This window comes from Perca fluviatilis, chromosome 12 (assembly GCF_010015445.1).
Source record: "Perca fluviatilis chromosome 12, GENO_Pfluv_1.0, whole genome shotgun sequence".
Taxonomy (NCBI): domain Eukaryota; kingdom Metazoa; phylum Chordata; class Actinopteri; order Perciformes; family Percidae; genus Perca; species Perca fluviatilis.
Genome location: NC_053123.1, coordinates 6,480,221 through 6,498,237, shown reverse-complemented (window position 1 = coordinate 6,498,237; position 18,017 = coordinate 6,480,221). Strand labels below are relative to the sequence as shown.

Sequence of the window (18,017 nt, the reverse complement as noted above, 5' to 3'; positions counted from 1 at the left end):
AATGAACCGCAGGCCATGACACACTTTGCAATCACTGGCCACTCGGTCACAGCTCGCCCCGTACCTATCTCCCCCCCGGGTTCCAGTGACATTTCCATTCCAGTCAGGTTTCAGATTCACTCCCAACCTTCCTCCGAAAGCTGAAAAGTCAACACTTCCAGCAAGAACTTCCTTATGTTCCCCAGTGAACCACATCACCACCTCTGTCAAGTCTTCCTTCTCTGCTTTTTTTTTATGTCATATCTCTTTACCTCAGCTCTCACTCCCCATGTTTCACTTCTTAGCACTCAGCATATACTGTATCAGCAATTCCCAGCCAGGGGGACTTCTGCAGTTGCAAGAAGGGGACGTGCAAACAATTGTACAGAAGCTTAATTTAGCCTAATTAAATAAATATCAAAACAATCAACTAATGCCTGAACACGACATGTTGCAGTTATGTAAGAGCGTGTGAAAACTAGCCAACAAGCGAGAACAGAAGTTAAGCTAAATGTAATGAAGTATAACTATAAATAACTAGTTAAGAAAAATGACTAAACAGTTCAAATGATTAGCTAAAAGTAGGTTGGTGGTTGGTTAAATGGTTAAAATAGTTAGCTAATAGTAATGAATCAATGGTAGAATAATTGTAATTTGTTACAAATCACCTTCTAATAAAGGCTAATAAGATCAAACAGATTATGGTACTGTTCTGGTCTAATATGTCGCTAATTACCCATAAATAAGGATGTAACTGGGAAATAAAGATGCAATGTGCCGGCAGCTTTCATGTTACTGTGGTCGGATAGTGACATGCATTAAATGTTCTAAAGGGTAACTACTGTTTTTTTTTTCAACCTGGACCCTATTTTCCCATGTTTTTGTGTCTAAGTGACTGATGGGAACAACAATCTTTAAAATTGGTCCAGTATTAAACGAGATCGCTGCAGTCAGCACTGGAGAAACAAGCTACAATGTAAGTTAATAGGACAATTGCCCAGCTTGTATTTACCTTCACAAAAGCGCTCGTTTTGCCACTGACAGGCTCAGATTAATATTCTAAGTGTCTGACAACACCCTTTACCGTTACCCTTCAAGAGCATCGATGAAGCATGTATTAAGTATATATAGTATCCTATTAATAAGGCTATTCACCACCTACAAACACCACTGGACTCTGCAGAGCACCCAGGCTATGAGGGACTTTGTGAAGGAACGACCAGAGGTGACTCGACATGGTTTGACATTAGTGTAATGGTAGTTTTCTATACAGTATATACATAAATAAGCAACAAATGACAATAAAAGGCTATGCCTGATATTTGGCTACTAATTAGAGTGTAATTTGGTGTAACAGTGACTAAGTATGGTATATTTTGGGTTTAATATGGCAATATATACAGTTTCTAATTACAGCTTAATTTAGCTGTATGGTGTCTAACGTTATTAGCCTCCATGTAATCAGGGTATAACTGTGTTCTTTTTCTGTCTAAAGATCAAATTTTTCTAGTTTTGTGTTAATTTGATACAAAGTCAAGCTTAATATATCCTATAATTAACTAAATACAGCATCATTTAGGTGTATGGTGTCTAATAAGGTTATAACTGCTCATTTACTGTCTAGTTAAGGCTACATTCTTTCTAGTGTGGTCTAATTTGATACAAAGTATATGTCTTATTGGAGTATTGGCATCAGGGCAGCTCTGATCTCAATTCTGCATCTTTCATTGTTTAAGGTTGATGTACAGTGTGTTGTTGTAGTACAATACTACATTCTCGTTTCCTGTTTGTCTGTGTTTACTTGATAGCATTTGCTATCATATGACACGCCAAGCTGTAGGCACATTTGGAAGGGAAATGTAAAAGTGAGAGATTATTTGTACTTCAAATCTGTCATACAAACTGGATTCAGACTCTCTTTAATCTGAAATCTGTAACTTCAAATGCCCTCGCCTTCTGCAGCGTGGAGAACTCGACAGCAGGGTTGTCGTGCAGGGTTGTCAGGAACCCTGCTGTGTATCTGAAAGCCGTCACCAAACCTAAAAACAATATACAAGCTAGTGACAGGCTCATGCTTGATTTGAGTCTGTGACACAATCACAACCATGGTGTGAAATGCATCACTTTCAGTGGACTGGCTCACTTTCAAACACCCTTTATTGGCATTGTCAACCCAGACAGGTGCAACCTGACAAGCCGTGACAGCAGAGTAGAGTGTGTGTATCCCACCATGGAAAGTGTACTGTAATGGGTTGTATGTTACACACCTAGTCTATATCCACGATGTTCCACTTCCGGGATTGCTCCGGTGCCCCCGGAAATTCCGCCGGATGTCACTCTTTTCAGCCAGATGTCCCACACCTTCCTCTTTCTTTGTGTTGGCATTTTAAACTCCGGTGGATTTGTGAGGACTATGGTTAACTGCTCCTCAGATCTCTGCAGGGTAAATCCAGACAGCTAGCTAGACTGCCTGTCCAATCTGAGTTTTCTGTTGCACGACTAAAACAACTTTTTAAGGTTCACATGTTCCACCAAAACAAGTTCCTTCCCAAGGCTATTTTGCAGCGGCACTGTGGCTCCTTCCTGCGCTTAGCACCGCCCAAGATGATTGTGATTGGTTCGTTTTCAATTAAATTAAATTAAATTTGATTTATAGTATCACATAATAAAAAGAGTTATCTCAAGACATTTCACAGATAGAGTAGGTCTAGACCACTCTATAATTTACAAAGACCCAACAATTCCAGTAATTCCCCCAAGAGCAAGCATGTGGCGAGGAAAAACTCCCTTTTAGGGAGAAATCTTGAGTGGTGACAGTCCCGGTTGGGGTTATGATGAACAGTGGCAATTATAGTCACAATAAAGAAAATGGAACTATTACTAGAAATAGTAGTTGTAGTAGGTCATGGCGTAGCAGGGCACTGCAGGGCGTAGCAGGTTGTAGCAGGCCACTGCAGGGCATAGCAGGGCGTAGCAGGGCACTGCAGGGCATAGCAGGGCGTAGCAGGGCACTGCAGGGCATAGCAGGGTGTAGCAGGCCACTGCAGGGCGTAGCATGGCACTGCAGGGCATAGCAGTGTAGGCAAAGTAGTACAGTAGTTTAAAGAAATGCCAATAAACCAGAGCACGTTTTTCTCCCATCCCGGAATGCTGTGTGGACTAGCCAGACCCTCCTCCGAAGCACTGTAGAGGAAGGTCTGGCAATGCGAGACTATGTTTACAGTAATTAGTGCAGCACCCGTTGAAAACGTGCCTGTTGGGAACTGGCCGAATGCTTGGCAGTATTGCTGCTTGCAGCTTTCTGGAGAACCGCTCATCTAAACAACTTCACACTCAACACTGCACGTTCTTGGGTCCTGAATAGGGCTGTGCAATTAATTGGACTTTGAATTGCGTTCCTAACGATCACAAAAGCAATGGAATCGATAAAAACAATTATTTTGCCATGCGAGACTACACCACACCAAACGCACACGCCAGACCTTCCTCTGCAGCGCTGTGACGATAGGTCTGGCAAGGTTGTACTCCACAGAGAAGCATATTTACAAAGATGTCAAACATTAGCATTAAGCTGTAACTTGTTATCCACCAGCTTCTATAAGATATGCAGCCATCATGGTTTAGAAAGAGTGAAGATAAAAAAAAAATTTGCTGATTGTAATTTACTGGTTAACAAGCTAACAAAAAGTATTAGCCTTGTTAGAGGCTAAATTAGAACTCCGCTGAGACCTCTGACTAAACACAACGTGTCCCAACAGCTGCCAGAGGACGCCTTACACCAGCTACACACTCACTATCTGGTTCATCTGTTTTCTGGTATTTGAATAACCACACTCTACTGAAGGGTGACCATGATTGGAAGGCCATCATTGTGACATCTAAATACATTTTAGGAGGTGACTTTGACTTAAATGCATGGCCAACGAGATGTGTCAAAGGGTACTCTAGCACTTTCTCTAGAGCAATGCGGTAATGAATAATTCAGAAACACAATTCCCTATCAACGCTGTTCTGTGAAGGTGGAAGAGGTGATTTTTGTTTTGAGGAGAATTATCGGTCAGCTCTTCTTTCTTTTATGCGCTGGGTGTGAATCACACGGCCCATCGTTGCAGAGAGTTTTGGCTGCTCTCCAGGGAGAACCTCAATATTTCAGCCAAACAGTTTTCAACATTTAAGAGGCTCAGATGACTGTGAGGGGGAGAGCCTGGTTTGTGTATGAAACAATGCATGTTTTCACAGTTGCTTTCATATTTGTGTCAAACCTAGAAAGATAAGATTTTAGGACAATGTACAGTGAATATATTGCACACTGAACATGTCTAGACTATACTTTGTCTCAGCCCATGCCTCCCTTATCTCTCACTGGCTCAATCTTTCCCCCTGCCTATTTTCTTCCTTCAGTTTTCTTCAATACATCTCAACATATTTTGAAAGGTTTTTTTATTGTTTCTGCCTCTAAAAATGCTGACACCTTTTTGGCCAGGCCTCATGCAGGAAAAAAACAAAACATGACTGATCACTAATGGAATAGAAATTTTAATAAATGAACTCAGGCGTGAAAAATAACAGCTGCCACTGGGTGGAGACAGACATAATGCAATCCCATAGAACAGAGATCTTCAATAGGGGGTCCGGGACCCTTAGGGGGTCCTCAGAGTTACTGCAAGGGGCCCCAAAGTTAATGTTTAAAAAGTTAATATGTATGAAAATATACATAAACATGAGTCCAACATATTATGAGGAAAGATAAATCGGCCTATTTCTGATTTTTGTGCGCATTGATGACAGGCTTACTGTGTGTGTGTGTGTGTGTGTGTGTGTGTGTGTGTGTGTGTGAAAATGTTCTGTGTGAACAGACAATAAAGTGTTATCTTATATAATCTTATCTTACTGGCCTGTAGGTAAGTTAGCCATCCACACATACTAAGCTTAAGGATTCACTGTGCTACATGTATGTTTAACTTTAAAACATGATGTATATATCAATCATTATTATTTTAATAGCTTAGTATTGTATGCACCATTAAAAGGTATGTATAAAGGCTTTAGGCCATCCTACACATTATTGTAGGCCCAGTTTTATGTGCAACTTCATTTTGTTACAATATATGTAATATGGGGTCCCTGATCCATCTATCTTTTAGCTAAGGGGTCCTTGGCTTAAAAAAGACCCCTGGCATAGAAAGACACTGATCTCAGCAGCAACGTCAGCCTATCCATATCTCCATATAAAGAACTATTCCATGTCTAAATGCTTTGTTATGGTGTTGTTGTTTGCAAATTGGAAAGTGATACAGTACATACATACATCTGGTGGGATTAGAGCACAAATGTGACAGAGGGTTAAAGATCCATGTTTACAGGCTGAGCTCCGAGGAGAGAAATATGAGTTTTTTATCTCATGAAAAAAGCTTCTTTTGTTTACAGTGTACTAGTGCAGGGCCTGTTGAAAACGTGCCTGTTGGGAACGGGCCGAATGCTTGGCAGCATTTCTGCTAGCAGCTTTACTTGTAAATGTATGCCATGGACCTTTTTCACAGCAGCCATTTTGACTTGTCATAGTAGGAAAAGCACAGCTGAAATTGATAACCTTAACGATGGCTCAGTTCCATCAAGTGTCCCAGTAAGATATTTCAGTGAGTCAGCATGCACAATACCAGGACCTCTCCTAAGTGGAATGCAGCCATCAGTAATGGTTTTGAATACACTTGTGCTTTTCCTACTATGACATGTCAACATGTCTGCTGTGAAAAAGGTCTATTACAATAAAAATCAATCTATGTTTCTGTCTGTCTATGTTTTCTCTGGCCTACCAAAAGCATCAATAAAAAATCTCCAATTTGTCCACAACACAGCTACCAGAGTCCTCACAAGATCCAAGAAGTTTGATCATATAACATTGGTATTTATGTCTCTGCATTGGCTACCGGTTCACACAAGAGCTGATTTCAAAATCCCCCTTCTTATAAGGCTGTAAATGGTCTGACTCCCTCATATATCTCCAGCTTTATTTCCACATGTACTCCATCACGCCTTTTACGTTCCCTTGATGCCAGTTACTTAAATTTCCTAGTTTCAATAAGAACTCTTTTGGCGGTCGAGCCTTTGCCCATCCGAGCTCCCCTTCTCTGGAATTATCTCCCACTGCACATCCAGGAGGCAAGCTCTGTTGATACTTTCAAATTCAGGCTGAAAACACATCTCTTTTTTTTCTCGTCACCATGATCTCTCCTAATTCCAATCGCTGACTGTTACCCCAAGTAGGCTCAACACATTCTCACTCCCATCGCGTCAACAAGGAGCTTGGTCAGGTGCCTTTGGCGTATGTTACCGATACAAAAAGTCTCCTTTAGCGTCCAGCCATTTACCGTCATATTTAGACACGATTGGTTGAGACTCTCACTGTTTGGCGGTCTGGGTCGGGACGTACGTTTAAACTGACATGCGGCACAAGAACGTGACGTGGGTGGGGTTACAAAATGGGTTACATTTCAGTGACACACGGGACACAAACCCCTGTCTCCTGGGTGAAAGTCAGTCTTTCATACTACTCGCTACCATTGTCTCTCTTAATACTACGTCATCTATGCTATGCCCGGGGCGTTCCGTATTTTTTGGGCTTTTTGCGCCTTTATTTGATAGGACAGCTAGGTGAGAAAGGAGACAGAGAGGGAGACGACATGCAGGAAATCGTCACAGGTCGGAGTCGAACCCTGGACCTCTGCGTCGAGGCATCAACCTATAAGTATACGTGCGCCTGCTCTACCCACCGATCCAACCCAGCCACGTTTTCTATTGTTTTTTTACTCACTTGTACAGAGACTGTCTCGGTGATGTCATTTTAAATAAACCTAAGTTGAAGTTGAAGTTACAAACTAGGCTCACATTTTCCCAATCCAGCCACAATCTGCAAAGTTCTGCCACCTAAAGCAACATTGTGTTGTTTGTGCTGTCCTTTCCCTTTGCTTACTTTTTTTTTTTTTTTTAACAATGTCTGCGCTCACAGACTGAGCATAAGCCCTGAGCTAAGGACCCAAAAAAGTGCAACTGTCACAGAGAAACACAGTGTTTGTGTCTCTGACCTCTTCAAGCAGAACTATAAAAGGGACAGCAGACCAAAGAGAGACTTTGGCACACAATGTTTGAGACTCGTTGGGTTTTCAGTAAAAAAAACACATCAGGGCTGGAGAGCAAAAGTTTCCCAGACAGAATGTTCCTCACATTGGTTTGTGACCTTTACGAGAACAGTCTTGTTAAGCGTTCCGTGGCTGTGGAATGACGTGTGAGAAATACTGGAACGGTTTAACGAATCATTCAAATAAGATTGTGTCAACTAGCACTTCTTGTAATGTGTGCTGTTTGTGGAGTTAAAAGGTCCCTGATTGGATGACAACATTGGCCCTTGCAATCTGCTTCCTGTGAGCGTGATGACATTTTCAAATGTCGGCAGGTCTTAAATAAAGTCCTTCTAAGAAGAAAGTCCTTCTTCTTCTTGTTAGTGAATCACAGAGGTAATAACCCAATGCATGCATTTACTGCGTATAAAGAAACACTCAACATCATAAAATCTGTCACAATCAGTGGAAATTAAAAGACTGTTGTAGATTAGGTTTTATCTTAAATTAATTGTCAAAGACATTAGACTTAATAAGCCAGAGAAGATCAGTGTGACATTCATTTGACTGCAGTGGAGCTCAAGGCTAACTAATTTTCTCACTAACAGCTTCATTTGTTTGCAGCGATCTCAGTCATGTCTGTTATTTATTAAAAAAAAATATAGCTGTGTCCATAAACTGCATACTGATTGTGTGTATTAACATACTAATCTTTGTAGTGTACTGTTTTTGTAGTAAGTATCCAATAAACTATGACACTTTGCGCTAACAGGCAATGATAATATGCGACTTTGGAGAGACATCATTTAAACTTAACAGCAAGAAAGAAAAATGTCTTTCTCAAGATTTAACAGTTAAGTTTCTTTTTTATTTTGTTTTCCGAGATCTTCCTGTAGCTGTACCACACCATGGATGTATTAAGGAGAAGTGGATATACTGCGCATAGAGAGGGCACCCTATTCATTCCCATGAAAGTTTCTCACCGGGCGCATACGATTATTAAAAAAAACGCCCCACGCTTCTGCATTTTGCCCCAGCACCATTCCCGGGAGCATGTTCTCACCACCATCTACAAGCTGTTTGAATTTCCCTGTGCATTGCATTGTGGGACAATAATGTCAATTGAGTGCAAATTCCGAAATCAAGCAATTTTTAGTATGCATATACTGGCTGTTTCAAGAGTACTTAAAGGTGCCTGGTGTAGTTTTCTTGTAAACAAGCGAAACTTATATGTTATTAACTGTATGTTTACATTCAGTGCTTCTTACCAAAACATATTGTGTGTCTCCTTGAGGTATTCATTTCGATATCCTTAAACATATATAGAACAGAATATCAAAACAACAGGTTTTTTCGTACAACACAAGGCTTTGTTTAACCCTTGTGTTGTCTTCCCGTCAACCTTTTTTTCACAGTTTGTTTTTGCTTTTTCCATCGTTTTAAATTGTTAAATTTTTGGCCAATGAAATATGCGGGCTCTAAATTGATCACAACACACAGCCACCAGCGCATCTCTTTACAAGATAAACGGAATGTTGCCTACTTTTCGGGACATTGTTTACAGTAATATTGCACAACGTGATATTGCAAAAATGATATTGAGTCAATATATCGTGCACTCCTAATAACATTTATCGGTGTTTTAAGCCCCCAGCGGCACTAGGATTAGGCAATGGTTATTGTTATGGTTAGGGTTAAGGTTAGGGTTACATTCAATTCAATTCAATTCAATTTTATTTATAGTATCAAATCATAACATAAGTTATCTCGAGACACTTTACAGATAGAGTAGGTCTAGACCACACTCTATAATTTACAAAGCCCCAACAATTCCAACAATTCCAGTAATTCCCTCAAGAGCAAGCAGTGCGACAGTGGCGAGGAAAAACTCCCTCTTGGGAAGAAACCTCGGACAGACCCAGGCTCTTGGTAGGCGGTGTCTGACGAGCCGGTTGGGGTTACATGCCTTGAAGTCAACGGTTGCAGCGCTGCCTTGAAGTTGATTAGGCAATGGTTAGGGTTAGGGTTAACCCTTGTGTTGTCTTCCCGTCGACCGTGCAAATTTTTATTTTTCTGGGTCTAAATTTACGTCACTTTCGACCTTTTCCCCAAAGTTTTTTGTCACTTCTTACCAATGTTTTTGTCACATTTTTCCTGCGCTTTTTTTGACGTTATTTTGTTGTTTTTCCCCCACGTTTTTGAAGCTATTGCCGACCTTTTTTGTCACTCTTTTCAATATTCTTTTATCATTTTTTTTCCTCCAAATGCTATAAAATTGAATAAAACACCCAAATTCAATGAAAGTACTGAGCTGATCTTTTATTTTACTTGTGAAGAGTAATGGTTGTATGGAACTATCCAAGTTATTTTTTGACAATTTGGTTGAAAGAAACCCAAATTTCTGATATAGAAACATTTTGAAAATGGGTCAAATTTGGGGTTAGGTGTTATGAAGTCAACAGTTGCAGCGTTGCCTGGAAGGAGACATTGGGGGCTTAAAACATCATCGAGTCCCTAATTACTAATTATTTAATTATAAATTTTAATTTAATTACTAATCGTTGGGAACAGGAATGTGTGAAGCTTATCCCATGTCACAATCAAGGACAGACTCGTCAAAAAACACTTTTTCATTGTGAACTCACTACAGCGCAACAGTAGCCAAAACCTGCCTAGAATTATCACGTTGTAAGGAATTTAGACAGTTTATTTCTTTCCACTCTTGTGTTGACTTTGGCCAGTGAGCTAAAGTCACCACCGAGCACAGTAAAAATGGATACACACATGGAAGTGTGTTCAGTTTAGATAAAGCCAAACACTGCTAGGTGTTATGCCGTGCTGCAAACGTTACCTGCTTTTTTTGTTCAACCGAGAACTAATAAAAACTGCTGTAAAAACTGCCCTTTAAATGCCATGGAACAAATACTTTTAAAAAAGTTTTATAGCTCTGTTTAATGCAGTGTCGTTTTCTTTATGATCAAAAAGCAGCAGGTTTCTTACTCTTGAGTAAGACTGTACACTCAGACCAGATTTAAGATCCGACAGTCACCTTCATATTTCTGTCCAAGCTATTTTATTTGATGTCACCTTTGGATCAGCTGGAGCCTAAAATTCCACACCTCCAGGTTTTGTCTTTACAGTGCAGAGTTGTTTGTGTGGAGACTGTCGACGGGACATAGAATGGAGGCACCTACTGCATACGGCGATGCCTGCAGGATCCAAATTCATGCCTGATCCTCTTGTCTGACTGCATTATGCATCCCGTGGCATGCAATAAGAAGGTGAAGGTTATTCCATACCAGTGGGAGAAAGCACTTAGTCACAACACAGAATAACACGCCATCTAAATACTTTGATCGATGAGTCATTGCTTTCATGCGAGGGCATATTTCACGTTGAACAGACAAGCTTATTTATTAAAGGTGTGTCGTTTTCTTGCTATATGACAGATACAACGCATTCCTGTTAACGGGTTCGTATAATATCGTATGAAAACGTACAAAAACGTATGCACACCAAACCATTATGATATCCTACGAAATTAGGCAACCGCTGGGGGGGGCGGGGGCGGTCACGTGACAACCGGTCAACTTTAGCGGTCTTTACAGTTAAAGTTAGCCGAGAAAATGTTACTATCAGGTCACCGTGAGGTGCCGGTTGTTTCAGAGGCCATTGCAGTTGAGTTTGGCCGACAAAAAGTAAGCATCATATGGTGACGACAGTTGAGTTTAGGTGCCAAAACGACTAGTTGAGATTAGAAAAAAGATCGTGGTTTGGGTTAAGGCCCCCTTAAAGTGATGGTTCGGAGTAATTTACCCTAGGGTCCTTTGCACCACGACCTCGAGCCAAACACCCCCCCAGAAGCTTTTTTCACCTGGGTCTAACATTGGGCGAGTTAGCTAGAGTAGCGTTAGCCGCTGAATAGCTTAGCGCGGAGACTATATAAACCAGAAGTTTATGAACACTTGCCTGCTCTCTTCTGCTCTCTGCTGCTGCTGCTGCTACCTGCAGTCAGACTCACAGCAGCAACAACAGCAGCAGAGAGCAGAAGCCAGCAGGCAAGTGTTATTTACATAAACTTCTGGTGTACTTACAAACTTTCCAATCCATCGTTTTATGAGTACATAACCTATATGTACTAGTGTAGACCTTTGGTATCATTTCGGGCATTATTAGTCATTTAAGAGATACAAAAGTGGGTCCATTAGCCCCGCGCTAAGCTATTCAGCAGCTAACGCTACTCTACGCTAACTCGCCCAATGTTAGACCCAGGTGAAAAAATCTTCTGGGGGGGTGTTTGGCTCGAGGTCGTGGTGCAAAGGACCCTAGGGTAAATTACTCTGAACCATCACTTTAAGTATTACTCCCGGGTCACGAACACCGGTTTCCTGGGTGAAAGGCTTGTGTTTTCGCCGGGACACATGGACTAGAGCAGTCTTATACAGTAGCAGTCAATGTGGTGCACATGGCAATAAATACGTGGAATAATTACGAATTACAGTGCATTACTTTTCGGTCACAGCGGTTATCTAAGAAAGAAAGTTGTTCTTCTGCCTTTTTGTGTCATCACACACATATTTCAATCGTTTGCAGACTTCGTTTGCAGATATGCAAAGATATTTATTGGACAACTGTTTGATATTGAATGTACAATATCTTTTGGAGATTGGACTCCATCGAATTAATAATCTTCTTAAAGGGGTAGGGAATAGGAACATAACCCCCCGATGGAGTTCAGATACTGGTGGCGGCGGCGAAGAGACCAGAGACCGGACCGAAGAGGCAACGGGTCAGCCGGGCACACCGAAACCCGGGCAGGCGGCGGGAGGAGGAGGGTCGAGCGCTTTTGCCTGAAACGACAGCTGACAGCACAAGTAGAGAAAAGATTTAAAGCAGAGTTGTAAGGCTGTGATTGGCCCTTGAATCTCGTGGCCAAGTCTGATTGGTTTAACTGACAGCGTCACTTCTTGAACAGCTGATTTGATTTAAGAATGAGTAGGGATTGGGTTAATGACGTCTTCCTGAAAGAATTTGCGCTGAGCTTCATAACAGCACCGTTCCACTCAACCTGAAGTGCTTTTGAACCAAACCAGCACAGAACAACTCATCTTGCTGTTGATAGATTCAACTCCCATGGGTGAAAGATCTAATTGTTGCTGCTTGGATTGCTTTTCAAGAGCAGCAGTGCTATAATATATTACCAACATCTCACAAAAGCTAAGTGCAGCACGATGAGTGACACAATGTATCCCCGATTGCGAAGACTGCACTTAGCAGGTATCACCATGCTTTTACCAACATTTGATTAGCTACGATGCAGCAAAGGGCTCAAACAACATGTGTACCCTCTACTGTCGGTCATCCTCAGTTGACCAGGACCTCTCTTTTCTGTGTGTGTATCCATTAACCTGAGCCATGCACACAAGGAGAAAACTTGCCAGCGGCCACATAACATGCTTGAACTTAATTGAGGCATTCAGTTGTGTTCTGCATGAAGGTGAAGAGTAGCGCTACAGCAATGATGATGTTCGGGTTACGTTTTCCATTTGACAAAAAAGGAACATGTCTTGTGTTTGTATGTTCATATATATATATATATATATATGCCTCCTTTACAATCAATTGATCTTTCACTCAATCAATTGGTCCAAAATAGCTGCTGCTGAAAAGGCAGTTGTCTGAGTAACACATCAGCGTTTTATGACAATGTTTGATGTAACAAATGAAGACACTACACACATATCACCACCTTAAAGCATCACTACGTAACTTTTCCCGCTCCGGTCCCCCTATAGGTTAGAAGCGGAATTGTCCATTACATTACATTATGCTTGCCAGATATAATAAGTTTATATATAAGTTTGCCAGATCGGGTAGCGGATCTGTAGTTCGAATGAACTGGACAATGTAATGTAATGGGCAATTCCGCTTCGAACCTGTAGGGGGACTGGAGCGGGAAAAGTTACGTAGTGATGCTTTAATTGTAACTGATTGATGCAACTCAATCCTATTCCTCAAATAAAAACCGGGGCCTTTATTTACCTGAACTGCAGAAGGTACCAGGCTTTTATTTGAAGCAGGCTTTTGTTAGAGGCAGGCCTTCATTTCTAATTCCATCTGTTTGATAAGTATACTTGTTTTAAATAAACTGTTTTAAATGAAAAGCCATAGCATTGCAGTGGACAGAGATCATTATTTTTTAAGAAACATTAGCAAAAATATCACCATATACAACAACAGCCAGACAAAGCAATTTGGGTCGGAATGAATCAGACACCACCATTGTGTCAGTTTGAACCCTGTAAATGTACCAGGTATTTATTTCAAATACAGGTACTACGGGATTGCTGGTAGATTACAATAAGAGCATACAGTAGTTGCTGGTTTGCAGCACACCAGTATCTCATTAACGTTACAGATGGTAGCTCTATTTGTTTCTAGCTCCAGGCTAACTTGTTTCCTCCCACCTCCACCTTTCACCCGAGTTTTCCTCCGCAACTTTAAAACTCTTTTCATTTTGTTGTTTAAAAGTCCGTCACTAGCACCCGAGCCCGTCATTCTGCTACATTGGATGTACTGCCATCTATTGGCACCTGTATGTTACTACAAACTACACTTGGCTGACTGTAACACATACAGCCGCATTGACTAACTCCGGATTTCCACTGGATGCAGAACGGCTACGGACCGGCTACGGACCGGCTCCGCTGCGTGTCTGCTGCGGCCATGACTGACAGCTGTAGTCACGAGGACCCCACGAGATCTCGCAAATTCACGTAGAATAGAACCACAAACCCAACAACAGTTAGTTTCCATCCAGAGGAGTAGAGGGGAAACAGCTCTGTGCTGTGTTTTCCAGGTGTAGTGCAGGGAAATATGATCCGCCGTGAGCACGGTGTATTTTATTTAAAAAATTAACCGGATGTTCTATTTTGCTTCTGTGCTCGACTTCCTGTCCCGCACTATCTGCCTGTATTGAAAAATAAACATGAATATATTGTTGAATCTGTTAAATTAAACTGGTAGAAAGGTATATTACAATGAAGTTGAATTTTATTTTTATTTAATATTATATGAAAGGCACTTAGGAGATTATCCACACAAATTTTTCCCTGGCCTTAATTTAAGGCCGGCCTTTATCTGTCCATGTTGACCACGCCCGGCTTTTTATTAACTAATTAACTTTTATTTGAGGAATTACGGCATATCTGGCAGGCAGATCACCCGTGATGTTTTAGGGGGGTGTGAGAGGATGTACATATACAATATTATGAACTCAACACCTGGGAACGCTGCCATAGCTCCTCCCCTCATCCATCCAGAATTTAGAGGGGGGAAAAACTTTTAGCTACTTTTATCTTTAAACTAACTGAACTATAAAAACAAAGCCAAAAATCAGGATATTTTACAACAATTCTTAATCGAATGCACACCCTTTCCTGCATACAGGCAGCACAAACAGACTCAGATACTGACAAACATGCACACACTACTGTTGTGGAACATATGCAACCCTCCATGTTCCCTGAGGTACGGTACACGTTTTGCCTTGTTTATGGTTGATGATTATTTTCCAATAAACTTCTATCTAATCTAACTGCATAATAAAATATTATATTGGCAGTAATAAAGGGATTACCACTTGTTTGCGTAAAGTGGCTGCATGTTGATGTGGACACTGCAGATTCCTGTCACCTTAGGTTTTAGACGTCAGAACATCGGTTTCTACAGTGCTTTTACATTTTGGAAATTAAGCTGTTTTTTGTTCAAAGCAATTGAACCTTCTCTAATTCCGGGAGCTGCAGCATTTATTTGTGCTCCAACGGCAGACTCTAGCTACTGTACAATCACTTGATATGTTCGCCGCTAAACGTTAACTCCCCTCTGCTCCGATTGCTCTCTCTCGTATGCCCACACTGTATCTTCCTTCACTTACTCTGTCTTTTCAGCAGCGTCCCCGTTAGCTTATTAGTCACGTCCCCGGTGTGTAACGGCCTTAACCCTGGCCGAGCCGCCTAATTCCGGTTTGGCACTGAGCATTGAATGGGGATGAAATGATTTAATTGTGCGGCTCTTGCAGACTTTCCAAATGTTATCAGACCAAATTAATCAAATTCTGATAGTGAAACGAGTCATTTCGTGGGGGCTGTGATGCAAAATAAATAAATAAATGTATCCACTGATTTAAGGACCTGTTTTTGGCCATGTAAGTCTATGTAAAAAAAGTCTTTTTGGGCCAGAGGGCATCACGTGACTGGCAGGGAGTTGTAATTCACCTCTTTGGCCACTTTGTTCCATTTGCTTCAACGCCTGTTGTAAACTGCATATGTGCCAAACTAGAATTCAAAGCTTGACATGCATAGCAACAGTAACTAAGCTGGGTGAGGCTTAGCAAATAGCTAATCCACAGTGAGTGAGTAAACATATTATTGTCAAATTCTACTGGGCAAAATAATGGCTGTTGATGGACACAAAGTGGCAGTGGTTGGCATCATTATAGAAATGTTACAAACTTTAACAAAAGCCAGACTTTTTCATACCTTCCATGAGAAAACATACAAACATTTTGTGTTCTTATGGCCAATAGAGTCATCCATTTGAAGCTAACCCTCTATATTCTTTGAAAGTAGAATGATATACTTGAAACCTACATTCAAAGAAAAATACAAAACAGAAAGAGAAACACACAATCGTACTCAGAGAGTGTAGTCTCATTTGTTCTGAGTTCAGCTGTAAAGTCTTGGGACGGGCTGTTACTCACCCTTAGCCCTTTGACCACTGGCCTCAGGGCACGGCTCTGATAAACACTGACAGCAGCTCTCTACTCTGGCACAGTTGATGAACCCTTGGTTGGTTTCTTCACCCAAGCACACACATACAGTACTGCTCTGACCAAGTGTTGCAATCCGACATCACTTTCAATTAACCACGAGGTCATTCTCTTTGTCCGTACGACCGAATTGCCCAATTTCCTCAAGGCCGCACACATCCAGCATCTGTTATAAGGTGTTTTGTTACATTAGGAGCTTGGGATTTTACATTATGATAAAATAAAAAAATCCATTTTCAGATTGAGACATGAGAATTGGGGAATCCAATAGTTTGAAGACTCTTTTAGTTCTAATCAATTAATTAAACTTCAATCTATCATTAATTTAGTATCTGTAACCTATAAATAATACAATACTGGCTGCCTCTCTTAAATATGCCCATATTTTTCATTAACCAGATGCCTCTAGGAAAACTCTTCAAAATTAATGTGCTGGCAAGGCTCCATTTTATCCACATACCAACAAAATGACTTTGTAATAGGATTTTATGCCCAAGGTGGCAATAAAGTCTAATGAGGAACAACAGCCCTTGAAAACAAAAGTGATCATTTGCTAACAACAACATAACAATGCAAAGCTATAATACATCATTGTCCTGGGTGCTGTGATTATGAAAAATATTCCTTTTGTATTCCTTTGTATGAATGATGTTGGGGTCCGTGTTCACTGTTACCGTTAACTTCAAGTTACAATTTGTTCACCAAATATCAAGGTGGGTCACTGGATGGCAATGCACTTTGTTTTGTTTATTTTATTTATTTAGTTGTGTTTAATATCTTCTGCATGCAATATGTGTTTAAATAGGTAATATGTATTTATATAATAATAATACATTTCACAAGATTCTTAATAAGATTCTGGGGTGGCCTCTAGCTCACCCAGTAAGAGCATTCGCCCCATGTTGGCTGAGCCCTGCAGCGGCGCAGGGTTCAAATCCGACCTGCTGCGTGTCATCCCCCATCTCTCTCCCCCTTTCAAGTCTATCCACTGTCACTTCATAATAAAGGGAAAAAGCCCCAAAAAATAATCTTAAAAAAACAAAACATTGAGAAGATTCTGAGGGACCCAAGTGTCAGCCAAAGGGCCGGACTCACCTGAGACGACACACGTTTCCTCACATGCGTCCAAGGTCTCGAAATTATTGGCGTTACCCCCGCAGCCTCCGTATTCAAACAGCTCACATTTTCCCGTGTCAACGTTGAAGAAGTATCGGTCCTTAATGGCCTTGCAAGGCCCTGGCTCATCCTTCAGGGCGCACAGCTCATTGAAGATGAATAGCTCGGGTTGGGCTCCATCTGTTGAGGTGGCATAGGAAGACAACTTTTAGGATTTGTGTTTTGTGTGTGTGTGTGTGTGTGTATGTGTGTGTGTGTGTGGTGTGGGGGGGGTCACAACATCAAACTCTAATCTCTCGCTTTGAGATAAGGTAAAGTTGCATGACAGTATAATTTCCAAAAGAAACAGTAAGCTCTGTTTTGAGAGATACTCTGTGTGAAGGATTTGTAAACGGCAAAGCACTGAGTTGTGACCTGACTAAACATTCAAACCGAATAATTAACAATATTAGGGCTACACAATATATCGTTTTTGTATCGTTTCATCAGGGTTCCTTTTTGCATTAGTTGAAAGAAAATATAGAGTAGAAAACTGCATTTTTTAATGTACAGTTACAGTCACTTTTTTTAGTGCTGCCTTTTATATTCAATTCAACGTTTAAGTAGTTTGATAAAAGAGTGTCGGGAATGTTTTCGTCTCATTTGCAAGTGTCACGCCAGGTCGTGAAATAGTCACGTTATTTTGATTCATTAATTTGTGTACAAGTCACGATTTTAACGTTTATTTCGTGTACACGCCACGAATTTTGAACGTGTGCAGGTCAGGATTTTCAAACCTGCTCTGGGGGACGTAACAACGGGGCAATGAGGCGCCACACGCCGGCCACAACAACGGGACGGACCGCCATGTCCTCCCTGCGGACTTTCGCCTTATCAATACTACTCGCTACCGTCATCGTTCTGTGATCACGAAATATGCTTGCCATTGAAATACATTGCTTTAAAATTCTGAATCGCCACACGAAAAAAACGACATT

At 41.1% G+C, this 18,017-nt stretch overlaps 1 protein-coding gene across 1 annotated transcript in view; it reads right to left on the bottom strand.

The window, feature by feature from the left end:
• The window catches only part of tfpia (tissue factor pathway inhibitor a), a 74,298-nt gene that overhangs the window by 16,440 nt on the left and 39,841 nt on the right, over positions 1-18,017 (bottom strand). The window contains exon 2 of the mRNA XM_039817848.1: positions 17,020-17,220. Within this exon, the coding sequence (XP_039673782.1) occupies positions 17,020-17,220 (201 nt within the window). The remainder of the gene's footprint in view (positions 1-17,019; positions 17,221-18,017) is intronic.